We start from the raw sequence: 22,920 nt of genomic DNA, 5'->3' as shown, positions 1-22,920 counted from the left end.
TGTATTTAAAATTTTATCAACATATGACTGAAATATACATACTTGTTAAACAGTTGTTGAGCAGCTATGATTTCGTTAGAGGTTGTGCTAGGTTCTAAGACTAGAACACACAGTTGGAGGGCCCATTGCAATCAAAAAAGGTAGGCATCTCACTCAGAAGCACATAGACACAGGGTGCTGTGGCAGCCTTTAGGGGTCTTAGGAAAGGTTCACAGTAAGAAGGTAATGACTTGAGTCACATAGGCATAGCTGCATGAGCTTGAGAAGACTGCATGCCTGTGTTGAAATGATCAAAGTCCAGTTCAAAACGCACAATTCTTAGGTTCCTTTTGGTAGAGAGATATAACTTAGAAACTGTGAGGAAAGGCATTAGACATCCCATAACCCTTGTATTAAGCTGTAATGAAAACAAGTAACAGTTCATGTAATGAAAACAAGTAACAGTTCATGTTGATTACTGGGTCCTACACTATTCAATATTCATTCTCCAACACAGGGAGTGACCTAGTATTGAATTACTGGATCCCATCCTACTGTGACCAGGGTGCTTAAAGAAATTATTAAAGAAGAAAGAAAAAGAAAGTTTAAAAACAAAAAGCAATCCAGTCATCACAACATTTTTATAAGGAACTTTTGAACTGTCCCCACCATATAGGTGCCTTAGGGGTCTCTTGCCTGCACTCTACAAGAGTCTCAGTTGCCACAAATTCTCACCAAACGAAAGTGTCATCAGTTAAAAAACAAAAGTCAGCATTATTGATAAAACCGACACAAAATCATAAGATATGGAATGTATATATCGTAGTGATTTTGTGCGTAAACAGAATGAAGATATCCCTATTTAGTTAATGAAAACATTCATCTTTTGCTTTGTTCCTGAGAACACTGATGTTCTACTCATTTTAGCAATGTTCACTATCCTGGTAGTGATTTCATCTAAAGTCATCAAGTTTCACACTTGCTCCTCACACTTTATTAATTTCACAGTTGAAATTAATAAATAGCCCCTTCCTATTCCCACCCCCTTTCTAGCATTGGTTTCAGTGAACATTTTGAAATAGATACCACCTAACAGTGTTACCATATTTGTCTTTCTATATCTGGCTTTATTGACTTAAGTATGATAACCCCAGTGCTATCCACTTTAACAAAAACATGAGAGAGAGAGAGAGAGAGAGAGAGAGAGAGAGAGAGAGAGAGAGAGAGAGAGAGAAAGTATGTGTGAGTGAGTGAGTGAGTGAGTGAGTGATATAGAATAGCACCTCATTGTGATTTCAAAAATTTTTTTTTGGTGTTTGTGTCACACGGGGCAGCATTCAGGAGTTACTCCTGGCTCTACACTCAGAAATTGCTCCTGGCAGGCTCGGGGGAACCATATGGGATGCTGGGATTTGAATCACTGACCTTCTGCATTCAAGGCAACTGCCCTACCTCCATGCTATCTCTCCGGCCCCATGATTTCAATTTATATTTCTCAGTGACTAGTGATAGTAGGCATATTCTCGTGTCCTTATTTGCCACCCATGTATCTATGGATTCATGTCTTTCACCAGTTTAAAAAAAATTGGATTGGGATGGAGCAATAGCACAGTGGGTAGGATGCTTGCTTTGTATGTGGCAGCCAAGGTTGGATTCTCAGCATCCCATATGGTCCTCCCAGTTCAGGAGTGATTCCTGAGCACTGATCTAGAAATAACCCCTTAGCACCTCTAAGTACGGCCCCAAAACAAAATAAATAAAAATTTAAACCATTTTAAAAAGAATTATTTATTTTCTTTTTAATAAGAGACTTCCTTATGTCTAAAAACATTTACTTTATTACACATTAACTTTGTTAAGTATTTTCTCCTGAATTTTGGCTTGCCTTTTCCATATTAACAATATCTTACTGGAAATGTTCTTTCTTTTGAAGAAATTCAATATATAAATTTCTAGATGACGTTTGTAGAGATTTTGCCTAAATAAAGACAGAGATCTTGATAATTTTTATGTTTTATTCTAGAATTTTTGCAGATTTAGGTACTGATACATTTTTGGGTTAGTTTCAGGGTCACACCCTTAGGGTATAGTGGGTTTATTCCTTGTTTGATGTGTAGGAGAATCATGCGGTGGTAGGGATTGAAACAGAGTCTCCCTGCATATGAAGCATGTGCTCCAGTAATTAAAATCCTTTCCTTGCCCCAGGATATGACATATTATTAAAATCTTTTTATTTAAGAGATGAAAATATTTTGACTATCATTCACTTTTATGATGGGTGGATTATCTTATCTTAATAGCTATTAATCAGTTAGTGATTAATCCCATTAATTCCAAGAAAATCTCATTGTTACATCCATGGGCTAATTATCAACGCCTAAAGTTGTTATGAAGATAATGAATTCTAAAAAACTGAGGCAAACAGACTGGAAGCAGTCTGTCTCTTTGACTCAGAATTGCTATTTTCACCTCAGGTCAGTGTGCCACAAGAAGAGTTCAGCTTCTCTTTTTTGCTGTGGTTGCACATTTCTTCCAATCAAGACCATAACACTAAAAAAAGACCACTACATTGCAAAGGTCACAATGGGAAAGCAACACAGATTCCCACCAGACTTATCCTACCAGTGTATGAATATGGTAGTTCTGAATACCCAAATAGGATCAGCTAGCTACCTTATAGTCTCTCTGATAAGAACTTTAGAGAGGAAATGTTGAAGATATTCAAGAAAATCAAAGAAAACATGGAACAGACTGACATTAAGACTCAAGAGGATGTGAAAGTAGAAATTAGAAAATGTCAAACAGAAATGACAGAATTGAAAAATCTGGTAGGCAAAATGAAAACCATTGGAAGAATTCACCAGTAGAGTAACAACTGCTGAGGACAAAATCAGTGAGCTTGAAGATGACATGCATAACACCTCTAGTTGTTATGAAGATATAAATAGTTATATTGGGCTTGGTTCCCTCTGGAATGTGACTTTTATAGTATTATAAAATCACATAAATATGTTGGAATAAATAAAAGTTGATTAGAGAGATAGTTGAGTAAGACATTTTCCTTGTACATGGTCAACTCAGGTTCCATGACAGGCATCCATATTGTCCCCAAACCACGGTAATTACTGAGTGTAGAGTCAGGAGAAAATCTTGAGCATTGCTAGGCATGGTCCATACTGCCCCCACCCCCATAAAAAACCCTGGTGTGAAATTCATGACTTTGCAATCTTTTTTTTTTTTGGGTTTTTGGGCCACACCCGGTGACACTCAGGGGTTACTCCTGGCTATGAGCTCAGAAGTCACTCCTGGCTTGGGGGGGACCATATGGGATGCCGGGGGATCGAACCGCGGTCCATCCTACGCTAGCGCCACCTTCCCGGCCCTGACTTTGCAATCTTATGGCTTTGTGGTTGTTACATTATAAAGTGTAATTAAAAATAAAAACTAGACATTATTGCTAAGATTTTTTTTTACAGTAAACTATAGATACCCTAACCTCAGATCTGAGGGTGTGAGAGGACAGTGCTTAAAAATGATAGGTGACTCCTTTTCATTATACACAGATCACAAGTCAGGGGCATATGAACTTGGAGAGAAGAGCAGGGCAAGGACATAAAAGACTTTAACGCCATATTGAAAGCTATTATAAAAAGAGCTTACAGGAACCTAAAAAGATAGCACTGAAAAGAAACACACACTGCTCGAAAGCAATTTCTTTTCTTCCTCCAAAAAAATTCAAGATCACATAGTTACTAGTAACTATCCAATTGGAATCAATTTATTTTTCCTTTCTAATTCTAACATATGGTTGCTGCCTTTTGCATAAATTTGGTGCTGCGGTTTTCTGAAAATGTTGCCAATGACATAGGAAGGATGTTTGGTTTTCAGAATGTGACATCTTGATCCCAACTGTGATAGGAAGTTGCTTTTGAATCTGCTGCATGATCCTGATGGTAAAATAAGAGAACCCCCACAACAGACATGGTATTCCTGACAGCTTAGTCCCAAATGCAAGTGATTTTTCTTCTCCAACTAAATTTTCTTTTCCCCAAGTTCAAAGAGTCTCACATGTTTCATCTTCTGGAGTGTTGCCAACCTTATGTTTCAAACTAGGAAAACTACTTGGTGGTAAATGGGATCTACAATGACACAGGAGAAATGTGCAGTGCTCTTTGAATGGACCCTTTGATTTGGAATCTACTGTATTTGTAGATTGTGTAGACTTCTGGCTACCATTTCCTGTCAAGTTCTTCCTCATTGCATTTTGGGTTTATTCTGTCTGGGTCCTCTTATTAGCGGTATTTCTTGGACAGAAAGGCCAGAAATAGAGACTAATTAGCCACAGCATTACCCCAGTTTGTGGACAACATGTGACCAGTACTAATTATCCTTTATGGCAGGATACAGGGCACACAATATCAGCTGGTGACAATTATAATGATGACGGTGAGAATGATGTTGAGTGTATACTCTGGACATCTTTTAGATACACAAGTGGACAAATGAGTGGAAAGACAGCATGGAGGTAAGGCATTTGCCTTGCATGCAGAAGGATGTTGGTTCAAATCCCAGCATCCCATGTGATCCCCCGTGCCTGCCTGCTAGGGGCGATATCTGAGCGTAGAGCCAGGAGTGACTGACCCCTGAGTGCTGCCAGATGTGACCAAAAAACAAAAAACAAAAAAAAAGAAAGAAAGAAAAGAAACTCCAATGTGGTGTATTTCCTTAAAATATCAGCAGAATTTGTTAGGTAACAAAGCACTTATCTGATTGAGGTGTAACTTCAAACTTAAGAATCAGAGCAAGTGTTTATTTAACCCTATTTTTTAATGTAGCAGGATCTGAGACAAATGATGAAACAAGGCACCCTGATTTCTGAGTTATGGCGAGTTTAGCAGCTCCTCTAGGATTCTGGACAATGGGAATGTAGAGAGTCCTATCTATCCACCAAGCACACATTCCTGCAGGAGAGGGGTGTTCTGGAGGCTTCGATTGACAAACAAGCACAAAAAGTGTTGGTTCCAGAAATGAATAACAGGAAGTAAAATGTGCATCATTTGAGACAGTTATGGCAAGTAATGACTTCTTTACATGTCCTATACTTTCAGCGGGACAAAGACAAAATGGAGTCCATGCTTAAGAAAGCAGCCTGAATGTGGGAATCATTCTCAGGCAACAGGGGAAAAAATGTAATGGAAAAAAAGTCTAATGCTCTCAGTCAAACATCTCTCAGTAAATATCTCATGTCTGATAACAGAGCCTGGGACTTTAAAATTTAAGTCTTCTATTATTGTTAAAGCCAGCCTTTTCTTTTCTTCTTTTTTAAAGTCATGTTTAAAGATCTATAGAAATGGTGTTGCAACACAGAACAGTTACTTGTAAAGTTAATAAATAATGACTAAAACATGTTCAGCATTATTAAGAATAGTATCGCCAAGATGTGCAAGGCTATAAAGGGCAGAATAGAGGTGAAGACTGAAAAGATCTTACTCAAACGTGTTGAAAATATGCTGCCTGGAATTAAGCACTCCAAGCAGATAATGCAGAATGTGGAACACATTGCACAGTTACACAATCAATAGTAGAAATTCCGGGAGCTGAGATCGTAATTAATTTGCTATTCTCTTGTTTTTCTGTGCCACCCAGGTAACAGAGGCATCAGAAGGATACCGGGTGGGGGTATTCCCCCCTTCTTCTGTCTACTGCAATTGTCTATTCATAGAAAACACTTGATTTATTCCACCATCGGCTTATAAATAAATAGAAAACAAATCTAAAAATTATCGTAACATAACATCAGAAAGCCTAAGGGAAGAGCCTTGATTTCTGGACTGCTGAATAAGAAATAAGATAGAAAATAGTGCAGAGTACAATAGCGCCAGCTTTGCAATGCTACATCCCTTACTCCACTACAGATACCCCAGAGCAATAAAGAAGCGACTCACTGGACAAGATAATGAAGACTGAAAAAAGCAAGTGGCACCTGAAAGAACTGACTTAAAAAAAAAAACAAAAACAAATCCATTAGCAATTAAGCTTTGCTTGGGCACAAGTTTCAAACAGTCTAAATGTATGAACCCAAAACTCGGATTTATAATTTTAAACCTAAATTCAGTGACCATCACAAATAAATATCAATTTTAAACACCCCCTCTAATAATAAAAAAGAAATCTGTGAAACTATTTACCTTCTGATCCCAAGGCTTCTGATTGTAAATTTCAAGAGGGATACATTGAACTGTGCACTTGATAATTCCAATGGAATGTCTCCAAAATGGAACTTTTGCTTCCTACCCCTCCTTCAACCTTTCTCCTCTCTCAGTCTTTCAATTAACAGTCCCAGTCCACACAGCTGCTCTAGTCCCCAAATTGGTGGTTTTCCCATTCTGTCCTTTATCTCATACATTTGGGCAAGCTCTGTGCCCAATCTGATCTCTCAACAAATATGATGAGTTCAGCCTTCAGAATTATGTCCTAAACATTCATTGTTTTTCCTTCTACCTGCTTCTGGTTCTTATAAAAGGTCTCAGCTATATACTGTTTTTATTCATATTTTTCCCTGTAATTCCTCTTCTATATAAGTATCAGAGATCTTTTTTGAACAAATGATTGTCTTTCTGCTGCTAATGAGCCTCACATGGCTTATTTTGTGCTTGAAATAAAATCTGAACTTAGCATATATAACCCAGACATATTTAAAGCTTTGGGAACTCTATGATGAGGCTCTAGTCTGCTCTTGTCCTATCCTTCCACTGCCCACCTTGCTCATATGCCTTCATCACATTGGGTCCTCTCTGTTCCTCACAACTATAGGCTCTAGTTTTGTCTCTGGACATTTTGAAACCTAAAGAAATCACCTTAGGATTTAGGTCCTTGTTTAGATACCTCTTTCTTGTGACCTTGTCACATGTTTTCCCCCTGAGCACTTCAACTAAAAAGAAAACAAAAAACCAAGTTCCCCTTATCATCTCAACCTATTCTCTGCTCTGTCTAATACATATTGTGTCAATAGTCACATGAGGCTTGAAAAGCAACAAATTCTAGTGAAATATACATATAAAATATGCAGTAGGCTTCAAAGGTTTAATATAAGACTGAAATGTATAAATTGATTTATGTCAAATGCATGCTGAAATGAATACTCCAGGTAAGTTAGATTATATAAAGTATACTGGTATTATAATTTACCTTTGTTCTTCTACTTTTCCAAACTGTAATTCTTTGAGAATTTAAATGATCAATGTCACTTGCATTTACAACTTGCCTCATATTCCCATTGAACAGTACTGCTTGATTACTTTCTACTGTTTGATTTTCTTTGCTGCATTGATCTAAAATGATCATTTTAGTTTACCAATTGGCTACTCTTACCCTCCCTCATCATAATGTTGTTTCATGAGAACAGGGAACTTGAATGATTTATTTTTATTGCTGTGACCCAATTCTCAGAACACTGCCTGGCATTAAGAAGGCATTCAGCCATCTAGTCAGCCTTTTTGGAAAACAATATGGATATTCCTTTAAAAAATTGGACATTAAACTCCTATATGATCCAGCAATACCACTCCTAGGGATATACCCTAGTAACACAAAGACACAATTTAATAATTCCCTCTGCACTCTTATGTTCATAACAGTACTATTTACAATAGCCAGAATCTGAAACAGCCCAGATGCCCAAAAAAACAGATGAGTGGCTAAAAAAACTGTAGAATATCTATACATAGGAATACTATGCAGCATGAAATACTATGAAGTCACAAAATTTGCTTTTATATATATATATATATATATATATATATATATATATATATATATATATATATATATATATACGGATGGATTTAGAGACTATTATGTTGAATGAAATAAGTCAGAGGGAGAGAGATAAGTACAGACTAGTCTCACCCATATGTGGGATTAAGAAAAATAAAAGACAGTATAATAATAACTTCCAAAAACAATAAAGATTAGAGCTGGAAGAACCAGCCCATGATAACAAGATTATCACAAAGAGTGGTAAGTACAGTTAGAGAAATAACTACACTAACAGCTACCATGAAAGAAATACAATGCCTGTCTTGAAGACAGGCCGGGAGTTGAAGAGATAGAAAATGGGGGACAATGATGCCGAAAAAGTTGTACTGGTGAAGGGGGGTATGCATTTTATGGCTAAAATCCAATTATAAACTTGTTTTTTAATCACTGTGCTTAAATAAAAATTACTTTTATAAAAATGAATTTTCTTTTCCCTTTTTTCTGGGGGGGGCACACCCGTTAATGCTCAGGGGTAACTCCTGGCTATGTGCTCAGAAGTTGCTCCTGGCTTGGGGGACCATATGGGACACTGGGGGATCGAACTGTGGTCAGTCCTAGGCTAGCGCTGGCAAGGCAGACACCTTACCTCTAGCGCCACCACGCCGGCCCCAAAAATGAATTTTCTATAATAAAGTACCTATTTAAGAGGGTGATAGAGTTTGGTAAAAAGAAAAAAGAAAGAAAAGGTATTCAATAAATACTAAGTGAATGAATGAATGAATGAATGAATAAATGAAGACTCCTGGCCAATTATGCCTTCTTTTACCATAAGTATGATATAAAAAAAGACCATGAAAGCTAATGAGAATATTCTACACAGCAGGGAAGGAATTAGAGTCCAAGAATTTGTCATCTTTGAAGCAATTTTATTGAATCATTTGACTTAATCTCTTCAACTGGTTTAAGTTCTCAAAGTGAGGGATCTCACTTTTTCTGGGATCTGCCTATTTTCTGCTTCCTTAGTAGATGATCCTAGTAAACATATCGCTGAGCTTAATGTCACCATAATCACAAAATATCATATTTTGAACACTTAATGTATACTAGGTGACATTTATTATTATTTCATTTAAAATCAATGTTAGGAATTATATGTTAGTAAAGTTAATTAACTGATGTCAGATCAACTAGTAGCTGGTATCTGCATTCAAATCAAGTGCTTTCTAATGCGATGTAAGTACTGAACATCATATTTACAATAGAGCAAATGCTTGGGGCCAGAGCAATAAATAGCACAGCAAAGAAGACATTTGCCTTGCACAAGGTAGAACCTGGTTTGACCCTGGCATCTCATGTGATCTTCAGGGGCCTGCCAGGAGTGATTCTAGAGCACAGATCAAAGAGTATCTCTGAGAACCGTTAGGTGTGGCCCTCAAAAGCAAACAAACAGAATACCCAAAACCAAAATATCAAACAAAAAAATATAACAACAGAGTAAATTTTGAAAAACTAACAGTGAAATTTCATACTGTCAGAATGAAATGAAGGACAACTCTGAGAACAAGGGTCTTTGGATATGGCCTGAGTCTGTGTATTCAATTCCTGGCTCTACTCCACAGAATGAATGTGATCTCTCCAAAACTGTTATTATAAATCTTCAGGGCTATTCTGAAATATGTAATTTCCAGGCTACCACAGCAAGGTGTATGATCAGTGCCAAGAAGTATGTAGCATTGGCAAACACCACTTTCTGAGATATTCACCACTGAAGTGTGAGTAAGCATGACAACTCAAGTGTGTGAACAGTGCAAGCAAGTGTGCATGCACTACTATCCATGGGTGATATCCACTGCTACACCAATGGTCACCATGAAGGGGGCAAGGATAAAAATATGAATCCACTAAAACAATGGAGCTACTCCAAAGAACGAAGCAACTGACTTATGAATGACAGTATATTCCAAGTAGAGTAACTGTGCATTTGGCCACATGTATCCCACCTGACTTCCAGATGTAGTACCAGCAGGCAGCGGTCAGCCATCTCCTGGAAAGATCTGGCCAGTTCACTCAACGACTGCAGGATCTGATCTGATGCAGGGGGGAGATCCACACTTATGTGACCTTCTTGAGCAGGAGACAGCACTGCAAAGAAAGGAAGAAAAAGACCATCATTCAGACACCCAAGAATTGTTCAGCACTAACATTCAGAGGTGGTCCACTGTTGTTTTGAGTTCATTGGCTAATGCTAGTGTTGACAGCATTAGACAATTCAAGACATAGTTGACTAAAGACGCTGATGCCCCAAATAAATCTGAGTTCGGTGTGATCTTAATAGGCATCTGGACCAATGATGTCTTATTTTTATGTCTATTTGACATCTTCAAGGAGCTACTCAGCTTCCTGTAGCTCATTCATCAATAAGTTTTGATTCTTCAAGATTTTCTGGAAGATTCAACATCTCTTAGCTTAAAGTCAACTTTACAAACATTTTTCATGTGTCGATTCTTAAAAATTTGAGTATATCTAATTTGGTTTCCTTGAAGTTTTTCCCCTTCTAGCTTAAACATTCCAGCTCATAGAAAATTGGATCAAATCAATTTCTAGTTTTCATTATTTGCCAAATGGAATGTTTTTATTCCATTTGCCCTAAATCTACATTCAAATGGGTTGTTTCGGAAAGATACAATTCTACAAAGTGACATGAGTTAACAGAGAGAGTGAACTTCCTTGTTCTAGGTGCTATGCTCTCACAAGGAAGCCCCAAATACTTTGAGGTTGAATTTTACCTTAACTCCTATAGCACTATCAGTCAACTAAAAGTCTGAAAAGGTCTTTTTGTAAAATTTGCTAAAGCTTCCTCCTCTTTCACCTAACAGAGAAAATATTTACCAGCACTTGAACATTTTCTTTTGAAAACAAAAACAAAACAAAAACAAAAAAACTAAACAGTAAAAATATGAATTACATGTGTTTGTGACCAAGAACTAATCTGGTTACCTCAGATTCTTATTCTATAGAACAGATAGAAGTACCAATACTGAGGATTTGGGAGATGACTGAATGATTTAATGCAAGTAAAACAATAACAAAATTTTTTGTTCTCTATTAATTGAAAATATATAGAATTATTATTCTTTAGTACATGAATTGGATAAGTTAAGAACTGAAGTTTCATTAGAGAAAACAAGACATTAAAAATATACCCCAGGAATAAGCCCCAGCACTGCTGAATGTGACCCAACTTTATTCAAGGGAACTACAGCATAATGAGGATGAAGATAGAGCAATATAGTGGATTAAAAGTTAATTACATTTAGGATTTCTTGCTCCTTTGTCAAAAATTAGGTAATTGTATATCTGGGGGACAATGTCTGAGAACTCAAGCCTATTCCACTGATCTGAGGGTCTGTCTTTATTCCAATACCAGGCTGTTTTGATAACTAATGCTTTGTAGTACAGTTTAAAGTTGGGGAAAGTAATGCCTCCCATTTTCCTTTTCCCTAGGAGTGCTTTAGCTATTTGAGGATGTTTATTGTTCCAGATGAACTTCACAAGTGTTTGATCCACTTCTTTCAAGAATGTCATGGGTATTTTTAAGGGGATCACATTAAATCTGTATAATGCTTTGGGGAGTACTGCCATTTTAATGATGTTAATCCTGCCAATCCATGAGCAGGGTATGTGTTTCCGTTTCTGTGTGCCTTCTCTTATTTCTTGGAGCAGAGCTTTATAGTTTTCTTTGTATAGGTCCTTCATGTCTTTGGTCAAGTTGACGCCAAGATTTTTGAGTTTGTGTGACACTATTGTGAATGGGATTGCCTTCTTGACTTCCTTCTCTTCCCTATCATTATTGGTGTATAAAAAGACCATTGGTTTCTGTGTGTTAATTTTGTAGCCTGCCACCTTGCTATATGAGTCTATTGTTTCTAAAAGCTTTTTGGTAGAGGCTTTAGGGTTTTCTAAGTAGAGTATCATGTCATCTGCAAACAGTGAGAGCAGGGAAAACCTCTTCAACAAGTGGTGCTGGAAGAACTGGTTAGCCACTTGCAAAAAAGCGAACAAAGACCCCCAGTTAACATCATGTACGAAGGTAAAATCCAAATGGACTAAAGACCTTGATATCAGACCTGATACCATAAGGTATACAGAACAACATGTCGGTAAAACACTCCATGACATTGAGACTAAAGGCATCTTCAAAGAGGAAACTGCATTTTCCAAACAAGTGGAAGAGGAGATCAACAGATGGGAATACATTAAACTGAGAAGCTTCTGCACCTCAAAAGAAATAGTGCCCAGAATATAAGAGTCACCCACCGAGTGGGAGAAACTATTCACCCAACACCCATCAGATAAGGAGCTAGTATCCAAAATATACAGGGCACTGACAGAAATTTACAAGAAAAAACCATCTAATCCTATCAAAAAATGGGGGAGAAGAAATGAACAGACACTTTGATAAAAAAGAAATACAAATGGCCAAAAGGCACATGAAAAAAATGCTCCTCGTCACTAATCATCAGGGAGATGCAAATCAAAACAATGATGAGATACCACCTCACACCACAGAGAATGGCGCACATCACAAAGAATGAGAACAATCAGTGCTGGCAGGGATGTGGAGAGAAAGGAACTCTTATCCACTGCTGGTGGGAATGCCCTTTAGTCCAACCTCTATGGAAAGCGATATGGAGATTCCTCCAAAATCTGGAAATTGAGCTCCCATTCGACCCAGCTATTCCACTCCTAGGGATATACCCTAAGAACACAAGAACACAATACAAAAACCCCTTCCTCACACCTATATTTATTGCAGCACTATTCACAATAGCCAGGCTCTGGAAACAACCAAGATGCCCTTCAACAGTGGTACATATACACAATAGAATATTATGAGGCTGTCAGGAGAGATGAAGTTATGAAATTTTCATATACATGGATGTACATGGAATCTATCATGCTGAGTGAAATAAGTCAGAGATAGAGAGAGATGCAGAATAGTCTCACTCGTCTATGGGTTTTAAGAAAAATAGAAGTCATTTTTGCAGCAATCCTCAGAGACAATGAGAGGAAGGCTAGAACTTCCAGCTCACTTCATGAAGCTCACCACAAAGAGTGGTGAGTGCAGTTATAGAAATAACTACACAGAGAACTAACATAGGCATGTGAATGAATGAGGGAACTGGAAAGCCTGTCTAGAGTACAGGTGGGGGTGGGGTGAGATGGAGGGAGATTTGGGACATTGGTGGTGGGAATGTTGCACTGGTGAAGGGGGGTGTTCTTTACATGACTGAAACCTAATCACAATCATATATAATCAAGATGTTTAAATAAAGAAAAAAGTTTCAAAAAAAGTTAATTACAGCCTTCACAATACTGAAGATTTGCACAGACTTTGAGACTATATGTCCATTTCCTCTCTGAGGTAGCATTACTCAGGTTCTCTGACAGAGAGGTGAGCACACCGCTTTCGTGATGTTCCCTTGGAAGGCAGGATGAAAGTAAGGCTAAGGAACACAGTTCTGATGTATCTAAATCAGTGATCTGGGTTGACTAAGTCCCTGAGTTCCTCCGTTATGAGGCAGGTAACTGAAGAAGGAAGAAGTCGTGGATCAATGAAGACATACAGAAAATCAGAAGAAATAGACTTAGGTGTCTAAGGCCTATCACTATCCTGCTTTCCCAAAGCTGATCAAAGTCATTCTGAACAAATTCCAGCAAGTAAACCAAAAATTTGAAGTCTCCCTTTAGGGTTTTTGGTTTTTTTTGGTTTTGGTTTTGGGAGTCAAACCCAGTGGTGCTTGGGTTACTACTGGCTCTGAGCTCAGAAATGGCTCCTGGTAGGCTCAGGGGACCATATGGAATGCCAGGATTTGAACCACCATCTGTCCTGGATCGGCTGCATGCAAGGTAAATGCTCCACCACTGTGCTATCTCTCCAGCTCTTTCCTTTAGTTCTTATAGAAATATATTGTTTCAGTTTGTGTGACAATTGAGCATTGCAAACTAATGTAAAAAAATTCTTAAGAGCTCAGAATTTGGGGCTGGAGAGATAGCATGGAGGTAGGGCATTTGCCTTGCATGCAGAAGGATGGTGGTTCGAATCCTGGCATCCCATCTGCCCCCCCCCAGCCTGCCAGAAGTGATTCCTGAGTGTAGAGCTAGGAGTAACCCCTGAGTGCTGCCAGGCGAGACCCCCCAAAAAAGCTCAAAATTTGGCTCAAAGTGGCAGAACATATATCAGGTATGGTGCAAGGTCCTGAGCTTAATCCCTGGCACTGGCAAACTTACTGTGTAAACCTGGTAACCTCCACACAGCTCCAGATTACAGTACTGAGGCTCATCGAACACAATATAGGTTGAGTATCAAGGGGAGAGGTCACCACCCCATGGCCCCCCGTTCTAACTGGGTTCAGTCTCTATACTCTCCTTCCGCAAATCCAAGAATAAATTAATAGAAAGATAAGCATTCAAGGTAAAGCTTGGAACGGATGAAGCAAAAGAATTTAGAATAGGAGCACGTTGTACATTTCATTGGAGACTGTAATCTATAGCAAAAACATAACATTTTAAGAAAGCAACATGAAAAACGATGCCCAGAGCGGTCCTGAAAAGCTGGCTTGTGAATTCCGGAGGGTTTGTTGAAATTTACAAAGTTTCTTTAACAAGAAGCAGCAGCCTGAGCAAAGAAATGCTGAGCATGGCAAAGACAACACAGAATAATTAACTAGCTCTTAAATGTCAAGTAGAAACTTCCAAAAAGGCAACACTGACAGAATCTGCTGGGCACAGAAGCCTTTTGGATGCAAACACAAACTTGCACACATTCTCTTAGAGGTTTAGACAATGGTCTTGGGGGCACTTCTTCCGATTCACACAAACTAGATGCACTTGGGTTAAGTAAATAATTATTCCATAAACATTTCTACTTTCAAGACTGAAGCCATAGTACCACAAGTAGGGTACTTCTCATGCACATACCCAATCTGGGTTCAATCCTCAGTACTCCTTATGGTCCCTTGAGCCTGCTAGGAGTACAGTCAGAAGTAAGCCCTGAGCACAGTCAGATAGTTTCAAACAAAAACAAACAAAACAACACACACACACACACACACACACACACACACACACAAACCCAATGTATTTACTTTCAGCTTAAAAATAATAGGGTCATCCCTAGTAGTGGAGAGGGATCCTTAGGGACCATTCCTAGTGATACTTGTTTGGGAGGTTTGAAGGTTCAGTGCTCCAGTATGGAAATGCTGGATGCTACTAAGGTCATCCCACGTAGTGGTGCATAGCGACCATCAGTGTTACACCTGGTAGGCATCAGGGAGTCATGGGTATAGGATCCTGCATGAGTATCTCTCCATAAGCTGTTTGAAAAAAAATTTTTATTTTGATCATAGTGGTTTACATATTGTTGACAATAATATTTTAGGTACATATTTACATAAAATCAGGGGGGATTTCCATCACCAATTTGTCCTCCCTACACCTCCGTTTTGGTACTGTCTTGCATATGCTCTTCCCTCACCCTTAGGGCTGCCAGAATATGTTGTTCCCTCTATATCTAGCCTAATACTTAGTAGTCTTGCACCTGTTTGGTCCTGGTGCCTCCCTTATTTCCCCCTCTAACTAGGGGGCAGGACTAGATAGTTCAAGTTACGTGGTTTTGTTTGAAGAAGGGAATAGTAGTAAACTGGGGTAAAGGTCTAATATGCAGAAAATAAGCGGAATTCTTCTAGAGGGTCACCTCCTCAGAGAGACGAAGGAGAAAAAGTGAAACAAGAAAAAATTTTAATAATGGATATGAGCATATCAAATCTTTCATGATATTCATGCCACCAAACACTATACATCTTTGAGAAACTAGATAACCTTTTGGGGTGGGCAGGATAATTGTGATTTTTAGCACTATACCAGTTGTCTCTACAAGGAGAATGAAATGTGGTTTCTGGAGCAGACAATTCTGGTTAGGGTAAGATACAAATATTCCAAGTTCTCTTTATTCATTCCACACTAGACTATAGGATGCAGCCTTTCCAGTCTGCTTGAGATTAGAGTTGGCTGTATGTGACTGCCTGTTAACCAGTCCCATAAAGTAGGACATGTAATCTAATCTTGGGCTGATGCACCAGCTCATTGTTGGCCAGGAAAGAAATGTACTAGTTGTTTCTACGAAATTGTTTTTAATTTTAAACTAGTCTCCTTCATTTTCTCAGCCACTTCCCCAGTGCTGGCTTCTCTCTGACAGTCTCTGTTTTTATATATAATACTTCTTGATTGTTCTCTCCAGGATTTGAGATTCCTATGGTGATATCACAAGAACTGCTAACACTTGCCACAATCCTACCTTGGATGAATTCTTTAATGAGCCACATCTGATTTCTGCCTTCAACTCCTTATTGTTCTGATGACTAACCTCAATGATCATTTCCATTGGGCAACTTCAATTTTAATTTCAAAAAAGGTCTGATACATTTAACAGGACTGACCATTTCCTTTTTGAAACTGGTTTCTTTGGTTTATTTGGCATAATCTTCTTTTGGGGGTTCTTTAACTTCTCTGACATTTGTTTTGTAGTTTTCTTCACTAGTTCTCTTCCTTTTGCCCATCCATAAGTGATGACGTGGTCAAAGATTTTTTTCCCCAATTGGCCTCTCTTTTTTTTTTTTAAAACCATTTCATATATTCTATGAATGAGCTAGCTCATCCATTTTTATGTATTTTACTATTATCTAGCAAGTGATGGCTATTAAATTCCACCAGCTCAATTGTTTGCTCAACTGTACCTTACAAAGAAATTTCAAATTCAAAGTGTTCAAAACCAAACTCTCTTTAGCCCCCGCTCTTTATTCCCAACCCCTTTCTATACATGGTCTGACAATTTAGGTAGGAGTCTTTATTACAAAAGGAGAATAATACTTGGCATGTCTCCTCTCCCGCACTCCTTTCAATAAGCACCAATTTCTGCCAGTTTTATTCCCTAAACATTTTATTCCCCAAAGCTTTCCTTTTCTACGTCTTGTCACTTTCTCGAATTGGTCTTTATATTTTTCATGAACTAGTCATAATAGTCTTCTGAGTGATATTTTAGCCCCATTTCTGACCTCCAAATAATTCAGTCTTCTCTATTTTCCAACTCAATATGAGTTAGGTTATTTTTCTAAGCTATATTAATTCACCATAAATAAGAAACATCAAAGGTCTTTAGTTCCTGTACACCTGAACTTTTCTGCATCTATGTGACTTATTTCCAACTTATCCCTTCTTTAGCCTAATCTTTTGACCCAACACCCTTTTAAAGAAACTTCCCTAAATGTAGCATGCTATTCTGGAAGTTTACAACTCTTGTGGTTCTTATTCTTCTTTCAAACCATTCATGTTTTTTCCAGATCTAACCATAATTTCTGATTTACCAGACAGGCTCATCAGCTCCTTGGGGGTGATTTTCCCTCAAAATCAATTCTATTAGAGCAATCATGTTATTCCATGGACATGATATGCTTAGCAGATAGTATATGTCATGTCTGTGTTGATATTATCCATTCTCATTTTCAAGACTAGCAGAATAACTGCAAGTATTACAGAAGCTTTATCAATGCTTCTATTTTTAGTTTTGGGGCCACATATGGTAATACTCATTAGGGGTTACTCCTGGCTCTGTATTCAGGAATTACTTATGGCGGTGCTCAAGAGACCATATAGGATGCTGGGAGTGGGGGGAAGTTGGGTCAGCTGCATGAGAGGCAAATAAATTATCTAGTATTTTATCGCGTCAGTCCCTAACAATACTTTAAAGTTTATTTTTGTTTTTGAACTATTCCCAACTTGGTGCTTGGGGGCTGTCCTTAGTACTGCACAGGGTACCATGTAGTGCCAGGCAATAAATTTGGGCTCCTGGAAGCAAAGCCTATGCTCCAGCCTTTTAAGAAACCTCCCCAATTCCTAATTAATGCTTTGTAAAGTTAAGCTGAAGTTTGAATACTGGTCAGCTATGAGCAATATTACATGGTAAGCTCATATAGGAACACATTGATAAAAATAAAGAAAAAAGAAGGAAAAATTTGTATTTTTTCCTTTTATTGGGGATGGGAGTTCCTCTCGGTAGTGCTTGGGCTAATTTCTGGTCTGTGCCTTGGGTATCACTCTTGGAAGGGCATGGGGACCATATGCGGTGCCAAGGATCAAATCTGGGTGGACTGCATTAAAGGGAAGCCTCCTGCCCACTCTACTCTGTCTTGTCCTAAACTTGCATTTCTAGCTAATGCTTTCTCTTTAGTTTCCTGAGCATAGTCTAAGGACAAAGTGACAATAGGGAAGTGGTTCATCACAGCCACTTTATTGAACAATTCAGAAATTTTGGTGAAATAAAGGTTTAAGGCAATTCTAGTCAGTCCCCATAGACTACACACATTTACTATAAAATGTGCTGTATTTAGAAGTCACTTAAATTTCATGAATCCACCTTGCAGTGGCCATGATTTGGACTCTGTCTTTTCTGCCAACATACAATCTCTGGCATATCAAACACCCAGCCTCTCCCAAGGAAAGGCGACATTCATTGCCATGGAGAAGCAATCAGCCCAGGGCATTAGGATGTCTCAAGTGGCTACACATCCTAATATTAAGCAGACTGAAATCTGTTTAGGTCTTGAAATTAGTCAAAATTGGACTCATTCAGACCCAGAAGAGCATCTGTTTTCAAGGATGCAGCTGCTCCACTTTCAATGGCAACTTACTGTGACTTCTTTAATTGATTCATAGGAAGCTGTCCTTGCGTGCCTGTAATATTCTCTCAAATTGTTACAACATTAGCTGAGACTACTAGTATCAGCTGTCAAGAAAGTGATAAATTGAAAAACGGGAAGGATGGTTATCACGGCAGGAAAAGAAAGGTTAACTCAGAGAATTTCAACTTTTTAGAAAGATGGAAAAAAAGACAATGAAAAATGATCCCATGATATTTCCTTACTGGGAAACATTTTAAGAGCAAATTTTGGTGCAATCATTATTTCTGACCTCTCTTCCAGTGTCATACAGAAAAATGACAGGCACACAGGATGCTCTTTACTTGAACTTGGGACAAAAATCCCTGAATTTCCAAACGTAGGTTTTTCGGTTTGGAAACTGAGGTATCGACATCTTCTTAAACTCTTACATCACTGTTATTAGGTTTTATTAAAAAAAGAAAAGTTCCTTAGCCTTTTATGCCATAATCTGGCTGACTTAAATTTTTCTTTAAATTTACTTTTAAAATTCTCTCCCCTCCCTCCTTTATTTTGTTGTTGATGTTGTTACTGCAGTGATGGCAATGGAAAACACACTTGATTGTGTTGCTGGCACATTTTCAGCCATGGTACCTGCCGGGGTCACATACTCAGCTGTGGTGCTCACCCAAGTCTGCACTTGTCAGGTGTATGCCTGCACATTTGCTCACTAGCAGTTGCAATGTTCTAGGCCGTGGCATTTATGTGTCGTTGAGCTGTATTGCAGCACTGGTGGTCACTACCCATTTGTGTGGTATGTCCCACACTGCCTGGATGAAGTCAGAAGTCATGTATGGGCTCACAAACTGACTATAAAGCAGCCAGACTTTGGCAACAGAGTGCCATGACTGCACGTGAAAAATGGGGGACACTTGAAATTTGAATTTAGGAACATATGCTTGCAAAGAAGTCACTGTAAGTCACTGGCAGACTTGTTTATTTTTTATACAACACCAATATGGGGTCATGAGGACTGAACCTGAATAGCTCTAGCCCCTACAATCTCTATGTTCCACCCCCATAACTGACATTAAAGAAATTTGGCAATGCTGATTAGGTCTGTAGCAATAAGAACTTATGTGGTTTACAGAATCAGTGGGGGTTAGGAAAGCAGAGCCTCTTAACTGCTTTGTTGTGGGTGTGATATGGCACATTATATAATTGTATAATCTTAGAAGCCAATTTACACTCATCAAGAAAATAAGGGAGGCAGAGTGATAGTACAGTGGGAAAGAAATTTGCCTTGCATACGGCCAATCTAGTTTCTATCCCTGGCACCTTGAGCCCTCCAGGATTCCTTAACGCAGAGACAAGAGTAACTGAGCACCACCAGGTCTGGTTTAAAAATAAAAAAATAGAGCCAGTAAAACTGAAAAGTGTGTGGATTGACATTTAGATGTTTAGATCCCCAGGGTCTCACATGTGCTGGACACAAGCCTTACAATTATACTGTTTCTACTGATTAAGCCTGATGGCTCTGTGTGTATGATCCTTGGTAACAGAGGGGATTTCCAGTTGTACCTGGTATGTGTGAGCACCAGGAAAAGGGGTGTGATGCCCAATGAACACCGCCAAGGAAAACATGGTAGCTGCACTACTACAGGTGTGAACACATGAGTGAGCACTGCCATGACTGCCACACTCTCCTCCCTAAAACACCACAATCATGGCTGTGTGCTACAAGAAAGAGAAAGGAGCACATGTTGAAAACACTGAAATGAAAGGAACAAAAACTTCAAGGCTACCAGTATAGATCTTTGGCCAAGACACAGACAAAGTGTGTCTCCGTGATGCAGGTGGGACTTCATTGTCCATGATATGCAAGGGCTCCTGTAGACTTTTTCCTGTCCCAGCCTCCCACGGCACTGACTTCCCAGCTGGGACTTGGACACTAGCTACCTCTGTCTTCAGTTTTGTTCATTTCTCTCCCTCACTACATCTACATTTAACTGGTTCTCCTGAATGACTTGGAAACCTATCTAATCTAACCTTCCCCTCTCTGGGAGCTTTGTTGCACAGCAGGCACTTAATCTGTATTTGCTAAATAAATTATTTATGTATTTGTAAAATTATCTGGTTTCTGGACCAAATTGGGAACATTTACATGCCAAAGTATCTGCTATCTCATTAGCATCAAATTTGAATGTTCTTAGGCTAGAGATGTCCTTTTCTCCTTATCGAAGTCAATTATCCAAATTAAAATTGCATGGTGACTCTTTCTGATTACTCTCTATCCTCAAACATTTTTTTCAACACCTTGTTGTTCATTGCCAACAGCCGCAGCTTTGTTAAATTGCTCCTTCCCACCTTCCAAACAATTCATAACCCTGCTTTAAGATCTTTGCTTTAAGATCTTCATCCTGTTTGTCTGTTTGAATGGGCCTTATCTAAGATGCATGTTGGGTAAGTATTCTTTGATTTTTATTTCAGAAATGGCTCTTCTGTGGCCAAATCACAATTGCTGCTTTTTTAGTCCACACTTTATGAAAAACTCTGGGGTTAGAACAAGCCAAGTCAACTGATTGATATGGTTCCTTGACCTACATATATGATCATAATGGCAAAAGATGTGGATGTGATTGGGCATTTTGCAGGGGAATACCTGTGTCTGCATTCATGTCTACACCTCCTTCAGAACCCTCCTTCTGAATCAGAATCCAACCAATGACCAACTCTGATGGCTAACTGTGTGTGGCAAAAAGAAACAGGCTTTCACGACTGCCTCTGAAAGAGAGCTCTCTGCAAATGGGCAAATGGCCTGGGGAATTAAAACTGGAGTAGGGAAAAGTTGAAAAACTTTATTATCAGGAGTAGGAAAAAAAAGAATGGGGTTACTGGAAGATGAGGGGAAGGTATTTTTTATTTATCTTTTCTTTTTTAGGATCTCACCTCACTGATAATATGATCAAAGAAGGGCTCTTGTGGTATCAGAAGTAAATATTTGACTTTCTTTTTGGTAGTCCTATTTGTTACTTAAACCAATCGTCTTCAACCATTGATCTTCAACTTCAACCACTGCAGAGATTAAAAAGGCTGAAAACTTCTTGCCTGCTACCTTGATTCTAATTTTTGTTCATGGACCAACATGCAGGATAGATCTAAAGGCATATGAAATTTGAAGAACTCTGACTTAACTGATTATGCATCACATTATTTTCCCTTTGTAAGGAAAAAGTATAAGGGTTCTATCACTTTTCAGTGTTCTTTATCACACATTCTTCTATTCTCTGAAATGTCATACGTAGTTCTAACTACCAACAGCAACTGTGACCCCTACCCTGCCCAACATGGTGTCTTACATGTCCAGGAACATTTGTTTGAAGATACGTTATTAGAAAGCAGAAAGAACAACAAAAGACCAAAAGCCTGATTTTTTTTTTCTCAAAAAACTCTCCTAAGATTTGATTTTTAGGGCTGGAGACATAGCACAGCAGTAGGGCATTTGCCTTGCATGTGGCTGACCTGGGTGGGACCCGGTTCTACTCCCGGCATCCGATATGGTCCCTCAGCTTGCCGGGGTGATTTCTGAGTGCAGAGCTAGGAGTGACTCCTGAGCGCTGTTGGGTGAGGCCCATAAACTAAAAAAAAAAAAAGAAAGAAAGAAAGAAAGAAAGAAAGAAAGAAAGAAAGAAAGAAAGAAAGAAAGAAAGAAAGAAAGAAAGAAAGAAAGAAAGAAAGAAAGAAAGAAAGAAAGAAAGAAAGAAAGAAAGAAAGAAAGAAAGAAAGAAAGAGAGAGAAAGAGAGAGAGAAAGAAAGAGAGAAAGAAAGAAAGAAAGAAAGAAAAAGAGAGAGAAAGAAAGAAAGAAAAAGAGAGAGAAAGAAAGAAAGAAAAAGAGAGAGAAAGAAAGAAAGAAAAAGAGAGAGAGAAAGAAAGAAAGAAAGAAAGAAAGAAAGAAGGAAGAAAGAAAGAGAGAAGGAAAGAAAGAGAGAAAGAAAGAAAGAAAGAGAGAGAAAAAAAGAGAAAGAGAGAGAAAGAAAGAGAGAAAGAAAGTTTAAAAATTTTGATTTTTAATTTTCAAGATGCCATTTTTAGGAGCAATATTTATCTCGATGAATCTGCACTAGGAAATCCACTTTCCCTGCTGCTTCCTAAGAGGGGATAATTTTGTGATCTCTTAAAATTTTTTTACTTTGGTTTTGAGACACACCCACCAGGGAGTGAAGGCCAGACCCATTAGGCTTCCTTTCCTGTCCTTGTCTTTCATGTTTTTAATTACTTCTAAGGACAGTTTTGTGGTATGCTACAAGGGAATGCTACTTGGTTATAAGAAAAGATGAAATCATAAAATTTGCAGATACAGGGAAGAATCATGCTGTATATCATGCTCAGTGAAGTCTGAGGATAGAGAGAGATACAGAATGGTCTTTCTCATATGTGGGACATAAAAAAAAACATAGGAAATAACATTTG

General features: G+C 38.4%; 1 protein-coding gene across 1 annotated transcript in view; it reads right to left on the bottom strand.

Moving 5' to 3' along the window:
* EXOC4 (exocyst complex component 4) overlaps positions 1 to 22,920 on the bottom strand; it is an 871,527-nt gene that overhangs the window by 65,670 nt on the left and 782,937 nt on the right. Inside the window, exon 15 of the mRNA XM_049774305.1 lies at positions 9,738 to 9,879. Within this exon, the coding sequence (XP_049630262.1) occupies positions 9,738 to 9,879 (142 nt within the window). The remainder of the gene's footprint in view (positions 1 to 9,737; positions 9,880 to 22,920) is intronic.

The sequence above is a fragment of the Suncus etruscus genome, chromosome 1 (assembly GCF_024139225.1).
Source record: "Suncus etruscus isolate mSunEtr1 chromosome 1, mSunEtr1.pri.cur, whole genome shotgun sequence".
NCBI classification, from domain to species: Eukaryota; Metazoa; Chordata; class Mammalia; order Eulipotyphla; family Soricidae; genus Suncus; species Suncus etruscus.
Note: the sequence above shows the minus strand (reverse complement) of the source record. Positions and strands in the feature narration are given on the sequence as shown.